The sequence below is a fragment of the Gymnoscopelus microlampas genome (genome assembly GCF_963454915.1).
Source record: "Gymnoscopelus microlampas genome assembly, chromosome: 16".
In the NCBI taxonomy this organism is placed as follows: Eukaryota; Metazoa; Chordata; class Actinopteri; order Myctophiformes; family Myctophidae; genus Gymnoscopelus; species Gymnoscopelus microlampas.
This window is the reverse complement of record NC_139953.1, coordinates 13,321,133-13,335,810: the sequence shown is the minus strand read 5'-3', so window position 1 is coordinate 13,335,810 and position 14,678 is coordinate 13,321,133. Positions and strand designations below refer to the sequence as shown.

The 14,678-nt window shown below is 43.5% G+C and overlaps 1 protein-coding gene across 4 annotated transcripts in view; it reads left to right on the top strand.

Moving 5' to 3' along the window:
- The window catches only part of plcb1l (phospholipase C beta 1-like), a 243,685-nt gene that overhangs the window by 128,559 nt on the left and 100,448 nt on the right, over nt 1-14,678 (top strand). For all 4 annotated transcript variants that reach the window (XM_084082847.1, XM_084082848.1, XM_084082849.1 and 1 more), the window contains exons 4-6: nt 2,156-2,296; nt 5,559-5,638; nt 14,389-14,442. In XM_084082847.1, the coding sequence (XP_083938973.1) occupies nt 2,156-2,296; nt 5,559-5,638; nt 14,389-14,442 (275 nt within the window). The remainder of the gene's footprint in view (nt 1-2,155; nt 2,297-5,558; nt 5,639-14,388; nt 14,443-14,678) is intronic.

Sequence of the window (14,678 nt, the reverse complement as noted above, 5' to 3'; positions counted from 1 at the left end):
GCCTCGTTTTGTACTCGGGTTGGTTTCTTATTTTTCATTAGAAGTGTTTTATGCCACTAGTTTTGTGTGTTCTTTTGTTTTCGGCTACTACAGTGGGTAGTTTTGGATGCAGGTAAGGCTGAGCTGTGCCCACCGATTACCCAAGAAGACAACATCACACGCCAACTCACAGAGAACAGCTAGTTCCATTCCAATTGTTGACAACGGGACTTCTCTCTCCTGTGCAATTACAATTAGTGTTCATTTAGTTCAAGTACTGTAAAATGAACACTCCAGGATTTGCTGTGCCTTGAGGCCAACCTGCCCTTTTTTTTATAATGCTGTGCTTATCTCAACATACACAAAGGTTCTCTGTGGAAGTGAAGAAAAGATTCTCTAACTTACAGTATATGACAAGAGGATATTTCATGCTGTTTTTGAACATTTTTATTTGTATTTTTATGGTCCTTCAAACGTGTTTCAAAAGGTTGTAGCCTAAAGAAAACCACTTACTTAAACCATGTCCCAAAGTGTTTCTCTTCTGAAGCTTTGCAGCTTCTGAAGCTCATAGCGGCTTTTTCAGCTGCAATGATAAATGACCTGTTTGCAGTGTTTTTTTATGGTAGAATGGACATCAGAGAGCCCCCCAAAAAAAGCCCCAAAACTAAGAAAAATATGGATGCCAGGTTCTAAGTGTCTCTGATTGAAGGTCTCTGAGATTCTGCACCGGGGAGAGAGGACCTAAGTGGGGCCGTCGCAACAGGTGCTTACTACACAACGGGTGTTTAGCGGCTGCCTCCATGGTTATTTTTTATAATCACATAATGGTAGTTCTGCCAGCATGGCAGTGCACGTTTTGCACACATCATGTCGATTTTCTTTTGAATTTTTTGGACGTTGCCAAACAAAGCCCCAGATCGAAGGCAAATCAACGTTCACTAAAGGTTTTGATCACTAAAGTGTGAACTGCTCAGCTCTTTCGGGTTTTCATTGAACTAAAGCCGCGATCGGAGCATGATATGACCACTCCTGCCTGTGTGTCGCATATCCACAAGAGAAATCTAACATGCTAGATATCTGGACCTGTTGGCGAAGTTATTATAAAAAGAAAAACGGATGTTATTTCATAGATTTTACGCTGTTACGTTATATACAGTACCTTTAAAATAAATGTTTGGAACAAAGTTTAAGTCTGAACACGCAACTGAATGAATTACATCACAAGTATATGCAACTTTTATACAGTATATAGGCCTGAAACAGTCTGTCTTCAGGCACACGTGTCCATGTGGGTGTCTGTGAGGGGCGTGCATGTCCATTATAGGTGTGTGTGTCTGTGAGGGGGGCGTGTGCCCGTAAGGGGTGTGTGTGTCTGTGAGGGGTGTGTGTGTGTGTGTGTGTGTGTGTGTGTGTCCAGTTCAGGAGGGGTGCCTATGTCCGTTAGGGATGTGCTTGTGTCCAGGAGTGGTGCAGTCAGCCCAATTTCATTTTTATTAAATTCTTAAGGTCGAATAGTCTGGAATCCAGACGAATCTGCCAGTGTGAATGTCATTTGCTCTGGCAGTACATTTGTGTATTAGTCTGGCTATGCCAGACCCGAGGTCGGCTGGTTATTTGAGCCTTTCTAATATATTTTATTGTCGTGATATATTTTTATTGTGTTTCTTTAAGCTAGCATGTACAAAACAAATTTCCACAATAAATATTTCTATACTATTCTTCTCTGAATATTAATGAATGAATTACATTTTTATTTTGGCCCATCCCATATGGGATTATATGACACAATACACAACAAAAGAAAACCACTGACATTAACAATCCTTCCTGTATGTATTACGTCCTGCCTTATAACATACCACATAAATAAACATGCATACAGTACATACATGAACAAAATAAGAACAACACCACCATGATAACTATAATAACACACACACAGTGCGCTGAGATGCGATGTGTTGTGTTGTGAGCTTAATAGATTTGCTATTTTTGCTATTCATTGTACAACAAATTATATAGGGCTTAATAAGTGTTTAATTTTCAATCCATTTCCCATGATTGTCAGTTGGCTGCCATAATTTGTTTCCAGATCACGTCTATGGTTGCTCTTGTCCTTGACGTGCTCTCTCTCTCTCTCTCTCTTTTCTTGGTGTCTGTTTGCGTTTTTGTTCAGGATGCCAAGCTGCGTGAGCTGCTTGATGTCAGCACCCTGGTGGGGAAGATGGAGAACAGGATGCTGACCGTGGTGAGCGGTCCAGACATGGTCAACATCAACTACCTCAACTTCATGGCTTTTCAGGAGGAGACAGCCAAGGTACATGTACACAATAACAACAAGAGCATCAACGTCAATACTACTGCTATTACACTGTAACATCCGTAAGGGTCCATTTGGTTCAGAATAAGGCACGTTAACGCTGGCATCCCTACTAAAAATTTGATTTACCTTTTCACATTAGCCGATCTAAAAGCTCACAACGGAGCTTGTAAGATCTGATATCGTCACAATTTGTCATTCGACAAAGTATGGGGCTTAAAGGGGAATTTTGGACCACGGTTTTCTTACCTTTTCTATGATGTTATGATACAGTATCTTAGGATGAATGGTACAGTAGAAAAATGTCATAACTCCATCCTGGGTCCGCCACAGCTTAAAACGTGTGCCAATAGGCCTTGCGTTAGATTGCGTATTTTAATAGCTTTTTTCTCGACTAGATAGATTAATAGACTTTAATCTCGTGCGAGACTTCCGTTTTCTTTTTTTTTCAGTTGCATAGTGTTCTGTCACTATGAACGTCAAAACGCCTCACCACAAAAAAAAGCTATTAAAATACGCAATCTAACGCAAGGCCTATTGGCGCACATTTTAAGCTGTGGTGGACCCAGGATGGAGTTAAGACATTTTTCTACTGTACCATTCATCCTAAGATATCATAACATCATAGAAAAGGTAAGATAACCGTGGTCCAAAATTGTGGTTAATAACTGCTTCATAATGACTAATAAAGAGCCAATATGTTACTAATACTCTATGCATACTAATGAGCAACTAGTTACGGTTGAATAGGTGTGCCTAAATATAAAGTGTTACCCTAATTATAATGCTAAGTATGATTAATTATAATTGCTTATTGTCTGTACTGGTGATAAAAGCAAACATACTTTTCATTAATTCTCTGTTCAGCTACTGTAGGACAGTGTGTTGTTGTTCCCCAGGTGTCTTTGTCGTTCTATTAGCTGTCTAATTAGGGACTCGTTAGACATGGGACACCAGGTGGGTGCAATTAACCTCCTGATAGGATCGTGTCAATGGCTCTGCATCAGTAGGCAGCATTCAAAGGCACGATTCCCAGAGATTCAATCGGGTGTTATTTGTAACTCACTCATACAGGTACAAACAGAAATTCAAAGCTAAATACTTGAACTGTTTAACCCATACAAGCTATACAAGCTCATACCTTGTATATCTGCTCTTTTTTGGAAAAATCATGGACATTTTATGCAAATCTTTGAATATATATTTTTAAAGCGTTCATTTGTATCTCAAATTTTTACTTCTGGGATTCTACAAATGTCTTCTAAATCCTAACAGTTTTTTGAAAAAACATATGTTGCTGTAAGTGGTTCTCAAACTTTTTCATGTCAAGGACCACCCAAATTGAGATGTATTTGGCCGTGGACCCCCATCTCACTCGCGCACAAGCTGCGAAAACGTGCATGCAGCCTCGTAAGCCTGTGTCTGTGTTTGCAATGAAAACCGTTGCTTTCAAAGAAACAGTGCTCTATCAGGCGGCTGGCTGCCTTCCGATTGACACAGAGAGCCAATCATCGCCACACAGCCACCTTACCGCCTCGCCACCTCAGCAGCTGTTATTTGTCTCCTTAACGAGAGCTCCTAGCCCACAGTCTCCCCCCCAACACACCCATATACCCACCCACACGACCCCAAGAACCACAACCACATACAGTACCTCCACTCTCCCCACCTGTTCATAATATGCAGTGTTACAATGCATTGTCAATGCGTCTTGTTTGCCCGTGTGATTTGGTACTCTTATATCGGATGTGATTGTATTACACCTGAATTATACTTAAAAATAAACAAACTAAATAAATAAATAACTGATCTACAAGCTTGTAGATCTGCTATCTTCGGTGCATGATACCGCTGCACGACTAAGTATAATTAATACTTTTTACGTTTCTTAATCTGTGGTCTGGGGCCCACCGATGGGCCACAAGGGGGCCCTCCAAATAATTGGCACAACACTAAGATTTGAATGATAATATAACATTAATATTTTTTAAACATTGTTTTAAAAAAAATGTCATGTTATATGTACTAACATATAATGATATATATTATATATAATATACATTATTTTTCGTTAAAAATGTGTTTTATTGTGATATCAATAAATTAAAGTATAGTATGTTAGTGCCACTGATTCAAGCCAAAACACAGTTGATTGATTGATCATTCAAACAAACATGCCATGAAAATGCACGTGGCCCACCCATCTTGTGGGCCCACCCACCCGTGTTAAGTGCTCAGATGGGTGGGCCGTGAACAATTTCAAGATTTTCAATTGGGCCCTGATCCAGAAAAAGGCAGAGAACCACTGCCGTACGCGTGCATCGCGTCCCTGCATCCGTGCCAAAACTAATTCCTTGAATGAACGTCACACTTGGCAGTTAACCCATTAAGACCGGGAAAGCATCTGTGTGTCATTTTAGATTTATTTGGCTGTTCAAAAATAGCAGATATACAACCTTTTTTTTTTAAATCATGAAAATGTGTGCAAATCTTTGAATTTATATTTTTAAAGTGAACTTTTTTAACTAAAATCTTTGCTCCTGGGGGATTCTACAAATGTCTTCTAAATCCTAACAGTTTTGTTTTGAAAAAAAATATGTTGCTGTAATCAGTGGTTCTCAAACATTTTCATGTCAAGGACCCCCAAAATTATCTGTATTTTGACCCCTCCATCTCAACATACTTTGTTCCAGGGACCCCCACCAGAAGCAAAGATTTGAGTTAAAAATGTTGCTTAAATAAATATATGTACTCAAGGATTTGCACCAATTTTTTTTTTTAAATCCAAAAATAGCAGATCTACAAGCTCATAGCGCGGCACCGAGTGCCGCGCTATGAGCGGATTCAATGGGTTAAAGTGTGTGTCTGATAGGATGTAAAAACAGGAAAGGCAGAGAGTGGTCCCTGAGGGTCCGGCCGGTTGGGAACCGAGTGGGCTGAGGAGATTAGTTTAGCCTCTCAATGAAGTCGTCAGTCCTCTCTCTCCGGGTTCATTAGCCAGTCTGCTGGGTGGGAGGAGAGACTTCACCTCCAACAGAATCCACCTGCCACTTCCTGTGCTGCTCCCCCCTAACTGTGTGTGTGTGTGTGTGTGTGTGTGTGTGTGTGTGTGTGTGTGTGTGTGTGTGTGTGTGTGTGTGTGTGTGTGTGTGTGTGTGTGTGTGTGTGTGTGTGTGTGTGTGTGTGTGTGTGTGTGTGTGCGTGCGCGTGCGTGCGTGCGTGCGTGCGTGCGTGCGCGCGCGCGTTTTTGCGATTGCAGGAGTGGGCGGAGGAGCTGTTCAGCTTGGCTTCCAACCTGCTGGCACAGAACATGTCCAGAGAGGCCTGTGTGGAGAAGGGGTAAGGCTACACACACACACACACACACACACACACACACACACACACACACACACACACACACAATATGCTCGCTCACACTCACGAAAACCTGAATCCAACATGAAAGTCAACACCTTGAAAGTTGGCATCCACAACGGCAGGTGTTACAGCTGGCATGTGTTGGTGTTTGTTGCCACAGTAGAAACACAGCCTGTCATGTTATGTATGTACTAAGTGGCAACCTGACCCCGCCTGGCACTGCCACGCTCGCACCTTCAACCACTAAAGCCTGATTTATACGTGGTTGTGACCACGTATAAACCACCTAAAATGTGACGCCTTGGGAGTGAGAACGGGGTTGGGTCCCGGGGTGGCGGGGTGGGAGAGAATAGGCTCTATGCACAGCAGCCATATTGGACAGAAATTGGGCCCCTTCCTTGCTTCCTTAACAGGTGTTACCAATGACACTAATGAAGGCTCTGTTCCATTCTGGTCAAACAGAGTCAGGGTGCTGATATTGTGCATGTTGGCTCACTGGAAACACTAGTGGGTCTCAAAGTGTGGTCCAGGGACCCTCATGGTTCCTTGAGAGGGTGTAACTCTGAGAGTGTACAAATGGAACCAAATGGACCCGGGAGGGTCCATTTGGTTCCATTTGTACACTCTCAGAGTTATGGGGGTCCTTGAAATTAAAGTCTGAGAACCACTGTGCTACACTAAATGGAACAGAGCCTTCATTAGTGTCATTGGTAACACCTGTGAAGGAAGCGAGGAAGGGGCCCAATTTCTGTCCAATATGGCTGCTGTGCATAGAGCCTATTCATGTTCAATTCATTTATAAATCTAATATTTCATCAATTCATCTGTTATTTCTTGAAACTGTCACAAACTACTGTCTACTGGGGTGCATAATGGGAAAATGTATGTGCGTGCGTGTGTGTGCATCGTGTTGTGAGCTTGTAGGCCATTTTCTCTACTTTCGTGCATGTGGTGGTGCATTAATTCACGAACATAACGTGAGAAGTTGAAATTTGGAGATTACAAGGTTTCTGCCTGACAGTATAACAACGTACATGTTCTTCCCGCCTCCTCACCCCGCCGGCAGGCTGTTGGCTGCAGATCTATAAATGTCTTGATGGCTGACCTGAGCGTGCGTCCGCGGCATCCTTCTCTAAATGTTAATGGACGGTGGAGGTGTGCCGTTGTCTCCCATCGGTGTTTAGCTGTGTACGTTAACGGCTCTCGCTCCAGTCAAAGTGTGATTGTGCGGTAGTTGTTTTCTAGGGATGCTGCTGGGTGGTTGCTCATCATCGCCCCCCCGGGCTGTTTGATGTGTATCAGTGAACTGCAACCGTTAACCCATTCAATCCGGGAACGCGTCTGTGTCATTTTAAAAGTCTTTGGCTATTCAAAAATAGCAGATATACAAGCTCATAGCCGCGCTATTTGAATATGTATTTTTTTAAGGCGAACGTTTGTAAAATATTTTGTTCCAGGGACCTCCAGAAGCAAAGACTTGAGTTGAAAATGTTGTTTCAAAAAATATATGTATTCAAAGATTTGCACAAATATCCAAGACTTCTAATATATATCCTAAGCTCATAGTGCAGCACCGAGTGCCACGCACAGCTTCTATATCTGCTATTTTTGAGTAGCCAAAGTATAAAATAATGGGGTTATCAGCTCAAATCTAAAATGACGCGGATGCCTTACCGGATTGAATGGGTTAAAAACCAGCAGGCCCAGAGGAAGCTAATTGACTTAGAACACAATAAAAAGCAAACCACTGGCCATGCAGCGCATAGGGAATTGAATGGAGGGCAGGTTTTAGCTGGTTTTTGTGGTTACAGAATTATAACCCCACACTATTAGCAATAAAAAAGAAAGTTCCACATGGGGCAAGTTGACTCTGTAAAATCGAAAAGGACACACACACACACACACACACACACACACACACACGCTCAAACACTTTAACAACACCTATTATTTTCTGTCAGTTTTTTTATTGTGTTGTTTGTAAAAAGGCGGTCCTTTTTCAAAACAACACAATAGTCCAGATTATAAAGGGTTCTATAAGGTTCTCAAAGCGTGGTCAGGGGACCCCCGGGGGTCCTAAAGGGGGTTCCAGGGGGTCCCCAACATAATAAATAATATATTTAAATACTTATGCCTTATTTAATCGAAAATAGCCAATCTACAAACTCACAATACGTCGAAATGCAATGCGTTGAGAGCTTGTAGATCTGCTATTTTTGAATATCGGGGCCAATCAGGGGAGTGTTCTGCCAGTTTATGGGATCTATATACTATCAACTAGCCATTCACAACACTCCGGTCTCTCAGGTTTTGGGATGTGCCGGAACTAGCCAATTGCACACATGTAAGTTTATGGGCCGACGTTAGATTCAAAATGAAATATACATTTAGAAACATGACAACTTACCCCAAATTCCCAAGTTACATGAGTCTTAATGTCCACGCACATTCAACTCAGTCCGAGCATGTCTTTCTTTAGCCACTTTGACAGAGTGCTGAAACTCCTCCAAAACTAATATCTAAATATTCTTCAAATCACAGATGAATAGATAGGTGAGTCAATATATGGTTTAACCCCAAACAAATTGATACTAAAGGTTTTTCAATGGATTCTGGTAGTATTTGGCATGCTAAATAACATACTAAAAGTTTACCAAAATATACGTCCCAGAAAGCCGCCATTTTCAAGATGGCGTCCCAGATGGCTGCGGGGAGCTTAAAATGGCTATATCTCAAATGGAAAAAATGTTACAAAGGATTTTTCAACTGATTCTGGTACCTCTATGCACGCTTAAGACCATACTACACATTTAGGAAAATATGCCTTCCTTAAATCTGAAAAATTGGTTACTACCCGCTTACTACCTAGAAAGGTGGTTTTGGTGTTACACAGTAAATGCCACATTTATTGTGGTCTTCATTCATTCATCATCATCCTCAGGCTCCTGTTACAGTCTGCCTCTAAGACCATAACAAAAAAGGTGCTATCTTTGAAAAATCTTGAAAAAAATCTTGTTTTTTTGTTTTTTTTACTGTTGATTTAGAAAACATTTTAAGAATCGCCTCAGGTCTTAACTCATTCACTGCCACTGACGTAATTAACGTAATTAACCAATACTGCCACTGACGTAAAAAACGTTTTGTTTTTTTTTTTAATTCAAATTTGACCCAAAGACCAAGGAGATATGATTTTTCGAAGATCTAGACTCCCATCCACTTCCTTGTTAACCTAAAACTGAAAAGGTCTGTATCTCGGCTCCTGAGTACTTTTTTTTTTCAATGAAAAATCTCTGGCAGTGGGCAAACGCGGAAAGCAATCATTGTGGCAGTGGATGAGTTAATGGGGGGGGGGGGGGGGGGGTCGCTGAAGCACGATGCTCGGGCACTGGGAAGAGGAGCGCACCACCAGCGCGTCTTTAGGCTCAAAAGGCCTTCTCAGTGGACACTGTGCCGAGGATTTCAAATCTCAGTGCAACCGGTGATTGACTGGTGATACAAACTTAATTGACACGTGGAATTAACAGTCAGATTAGCGGATTACAGAGAAGTTTGAATGACATAAATCAGAGAGACAGATAGAGAGTGGTAGATAATGGTTATGTATAACCCATTAAGACCGGGAAGGGAACGCATCTGTGTCATTTCAGATTTCTTTGGCTATTCAAAAATAGCAGATATACAAGCTCTTTTTTTTATCGTGAAAATTTGTGCAAATCTTTGAATAAATGTATTTCGAAAGCGAACATTTGTAACTCAAATCTTTGCTTCTGGGGGGTCCCCGGAAGAAAATATTTTGAGATGGGGGGTCTGCGGCCAAATACATATCATTTTGGGGGTCCTTGACATGAAAAAGTTTGAGAACCACTAATATAGCAGCATAGGTTTAAAAAGAAAACTGATTTAGAAGACATTTTGTAGAATCGGCCTCAGAGAGAGAGAGAGAGAGAGAGACAGACAGAGAGAGAGAGAGAGAGAGAGAGAGAGAGAGAGAGATTATGTACAACTGGTAATCACATTCCACGCTACTCTCTCATCATGGCTGTAGGTAGAACTTTCCCTGCATACAATCCTATTATCATAAGGGCATGCCCTCAGGCAGTTTAGCGCTCTAATGAGTGCATCTTTCTAGTTAGTTTTGCATTGTTCCACCCGGCAGCAAGCTTTTCTATAGTGACAGTGGGACATGACCTTCATGGCTGACTATTAACTACAAAGCCACAGCGAGGGTGCAGGGGGGGGGGGGGGGATTAGAGAGGAGAGAGAAATAAGAGGAGAGGAGAGAGAGAGAGAGGGAGAGAGGGAGAGAGGGAGAGAGAGAGAAAGTCAAGAAACAAGAAATGATTTGAATAAATCATATGCCTCAGGCTTCTCTGCCTTTTCTATACAGTATGTGAACACATGTAGAGGAATACATTTTAGAGACATTTGCAGTGTGTTCACACACACACACACACACACACACACACACACACACACACACACACACACACACACACACACACACACACACACACACACACACACACACACATTTTAAATGTGTTTCTGCCTTACAGTACATAAAGAGCAAAGACTCTCAAAATAACAATGCATTTACATAGTGACATATTGGCATTATGGTTAATAAAAGACAGTCCACCATAATAAATATGCGTTATGTAGTGTTCCTCCATGGAGTGCTCTGAGGCTGGAGTACTGGAGTAGAGTGTTTACAACCCATTGTGCAACTGAGGGAAAGAAGGCTGAACGAACTCTTGGAGAGACAGTGACCACAGAGACAGATAGTGGCAGAACATTTGCATTTAGTAGAATATCTCCTCTTTCCCACAAGATTAACACAGACCTCATTCTCCTCCCACAATTAACCCTTTAAGACCTGAAGCCGATTCTACAAATGTCTTCTAAATCCCAACAGTTTTCTGAAAGAAACGTATGTTTCTATATCAGTGGTTCTCCAACTTTTTCATGTCAAGGACCCCCAAAAGTATATGTATTTGATCGCGGACCCCCATCTCAAAATATTTGGTTCCAGGGACCCCTAGAGGCTAAGATTTGAGTTAAAAATGTTCATGTTGTTCATGTATATATTCAAAGATTTGCACATATTTTCACGATTTTATTATTATTTTTTCACGAAATAGCAGATCTACAAGCTCGTAGCGCGGCACTCGGTGCCGCGCTATTGAGCTTGCATATCTGCTATTTTTGAATAGCCAAACTATAAAACGATGCTTTTTAGCTCAAATCAAAAAATGACACAGATGCGTTCCAGGTCTTAATGGCAATTAAGTGATTTTCCCTAGAAATGCTCTGAACGGCCTGTTTGAGCGTGTGTCGGGTTCTTGATCTGACCGGAGCTTTTTTAGAGGACTTTAGGTGTGAAAGGCACCCGAGTGTTGCGCCGAATGCGTAATGAGTGACCTATCGATTTCTGTTCCACCTGTTGGCTGCAGCCGTGTTTCTAAGCGGCCAAGGATTCCAGTAGACAACGTGCTGTCATTCGGCCAATCATCAAAAGGTCGCGCAAACGGCACTTTTCCTTCCCGTCTATTTATCAGCCTGTCTGGCCGTTTCACCCTTTTAAGTGTGTATTTGATTTTCTCTAGTTTCAAGAAATACGTAGTCTCTTTAAGTGTGTATTTGATTTTCTCTAGTTTCAAGAAATACATAGTCTCTCTTTAATCCATCTGGTAACGCTGGGTGAAGACAGAGTGTTGCTTCCATGAAAGGAGGATATAAGTCTCATTTTGAGCACATCAATGGCTGATCGATTTGAACAAACGCTGCATGCGAGCGCCATGGACACGATATCCACTATATCCACGGCGCTCCTCCGCTCATAAGGCGTAGCCTGACTATCAGCCTGAAGCTGCGTGGAGCTTCAGTCTGACGTTGGCTCCAGTGTAGTCGATTACACGGGGGAGGGGATTAGAATGTCCCTAAACCAATCACAAGAGATCCACGGATCCGCCTACATCTGACGTCATCGCTCAGCTTGTTTTAGCAGATATTCGGTGATTGGCTTGTCGTTAGACCTACCCCCACCTCCGACTCTGATTTGACGGGGGGTTTTTCTACCGTGAAAATCGCACATTTGAACACCAGACCAAGAGGAGCAGTCCACTCAGAGAGTGGGCAGGGTCTATGGTTTGGAACCAGGCTACAAAAGGCGTTCTCTACGGACACGGCCCTTAAGTGTGGAGTTTTCACTGCCCCAGACTAGCTTTGTGAATCCTTCACGTGAGGAAGTTATAATTTCAATGTCAAGTTGACGGTCGGTTGTACCTAAACTGAACAGTAAAGGGATGTAGGATAGGATGTACACAGCTGAAAGGTGGCTGACCATCAGGAAAGACACCTCAGACACAGCCTTTGGCAAAAACAGCCTATAGGTTTATCCCCACCATCATTCTTTCCTATGTGCCTTCTTTCTTTCCTTACTTCCCTCTTACCGTCCTCCCCTTTTCCCTCCTTCCTTTTTTCTTCCCTTCCTTCCTTAGCCCTTTTTCTTCCCTCCTCCCTACACCAGTCCATTAGCTGATTCCAGTGCAGCCACAGCCACAGCAAAATGAAACATGATTTCCCACAAGTGGTTTCCGTTTCCATCTTCCCCGTTCACGTCTCTCTCTCTCCCTCTCGTCCACCACCCCCAGATCCCTAACATTAACCATTAGTGTCACCGCTGGGTGACTTAGCCTCGCATGCAGGGGGAGACAGCCAGGCAGCCGGCTCTATGTGAAGTGGATGCTGTAGTGGATATTAATTATTAGCCAGCAGCCACTTATGGCCGCAGCCCTATAATGACAGCTCCTGTTGCAGCCGGAGCTATTTTTAGAGCACTAGCCTGCCCGCGCGGTTCACTGCTGCTGCTGCATGGCTTTGAGCTGCAACGTGCAACGCATACCAGGGATCGAGCAGGAGGCCGGCTGTCACGTCAACACACGGCTTACATGCCCACCAGTTAGATACAAGCGTATATACAAAGTGGTCTCGCTCAGCGTTGCCAGATTGTGGCGAGAGAAATAAGCAGCCGGGTCTACGAAAACAAGTCCAAAAGACGCGACTAGGCCACATGATCACACACACTATTTTTGTTTTAATATACATTATTCATTTGGGGGGTCCTTGACATGAAAACGTTTGAGAACCACTGTTTTAAACGACATTATGGAAGCAAGCCTAAATAAGCACTTTAGAAACAAGCCCCAAAAAAACGCATCCAGCGACTAACCAATATTTACGAGCGACTTAACAGAAAAACAAGCCCAAAGTCACTTATAAAAATCACACCCTGTGTGAAGGAAGCGGTGCCTTTGGGGCGGGGCTTAACTCATTTCAGTTCGTCCCTATTGGTGGTCTGAGTCCACTTACCAAATTTGTACTTGGTAGCATGCTGCAAACTGGAAGAATGGCTGTTTAAAGCCCAGCCAATGGGCAGACAGAGGGGGCGGGGCTTAAGTAATTACCGTTCGTCCCTATTGGTGGTTTTAGTCCATGTACCAAATTTGTACTCCGTAGCATGCTGCGAACTTGAGTTATGGCTGTTTAAAGGCCAGCCAATGGGAAGACAGAGGGGGCGGGTCTTCAGCAATTAATGCTCGTCCCTATTGGTGGTCTAAGTCCACATACCAAATTTGGACTTGGTGGCATGCTGCAAACTGGAGTTATAGCTGTTTAAAATCCCGTGCTCATCCCGTGCTCACACGGGTGGACGGACATAACATACGCTGGGGGTCCCTGGACCCCTCTTTGATAACCAGTGGCACGTGTGGCCAATGAGAGGAGAGATGGCATAGGCAATCTCCAAGTCCGTGTGTGTGTGTGTGTGTGTGTGTGTGTGTGTGTGTGTGTGTGTGTGTGTGCGTGTGTTTGTATGTGTTGCTTCTTTGCCGTGCGCATACGGACATAACATACGGACATAACATACGGACGCTCATACGTAGTGGCACGTGTGGCCAATGAGAGGAGAGATGGCATAGGCAATCTCCAGGTCCGTGTGTGTGTGTGTGTGTGTGTGTGTGTGTGTGCGTGTGTTTGTATGTGTTGCTTCTTTGCCGTGCTCATCCTGTGCTCATACGGACATAACATACGGACATAACATACGGACTAATCTGAGTTCCCAGAAGTTTTCGCCGGCTCTGCGAGGAACTTCTGGGCCAGAGCCCTGGGATTTGTGGCCGGGATGTCATTTACGCTCTGAATCTGAGCGGACACGCCTCTTACCGGTCTGGAGCTGTGCAACTCGTCTAAAAAGTCCGACGAGAGGCAAACAGCAGTACACAACAATGGCGGCCGAAATTTCTCAAGGGGAAATTGCTTCCCGTCGATCCTATGTAGATGCAACACCCACTGCATGTGGATCCCGCCCCTTTTCTTCATTGGCTGTTGATTTGAATCACAACGCAGTGGCCGCGCCCCCGCTGTCCAAACTCCGAGGCAATGCCTCCCAGACTACATACGGACAGACGCTCATACGGACAGAGTCAAACGTAGAGCGGTTGGCACCGCTAATAAGCAGACACGGTAACACAGGTCTCGCTGCCGTGATGAATACGCTCATGGCAGGCAATCTGTCCCGGTGATGAGCATGCAGGAGCATCAACACACACAGTACACGGGGACATACATCACTACACTACTGTGCAGACATAAGATAATAAACCTTGTGTTACATACTGCAACCTGTACCGTAGATATTGATCGTGTTCTCTCTCTCCCTCCTAATGCAGATACACTCGACTCCTGCTGCAGCTCAACGCCGAGGGACGCATCCCTGTCAAGAAGTAAGACGGATCTCCTCCTCTCCTCCTCCTCTGTCTGTGCCCTGACCAGCTGTTTCGTCATTTCAATCAATGCATTTTTGAGTGGTGCCAACCACTCCTACATTTGACCGTGTGTGTGTGTGTGCGTGTGTGTGTCTGTACGCCCGTATGTTTGCGGACGGCCTAAACATGTTTGTGTCTGGCCTCAGCAGCTGCCGCTGATTGCAACACAAAGATGCAACCAGTTACACTAATTA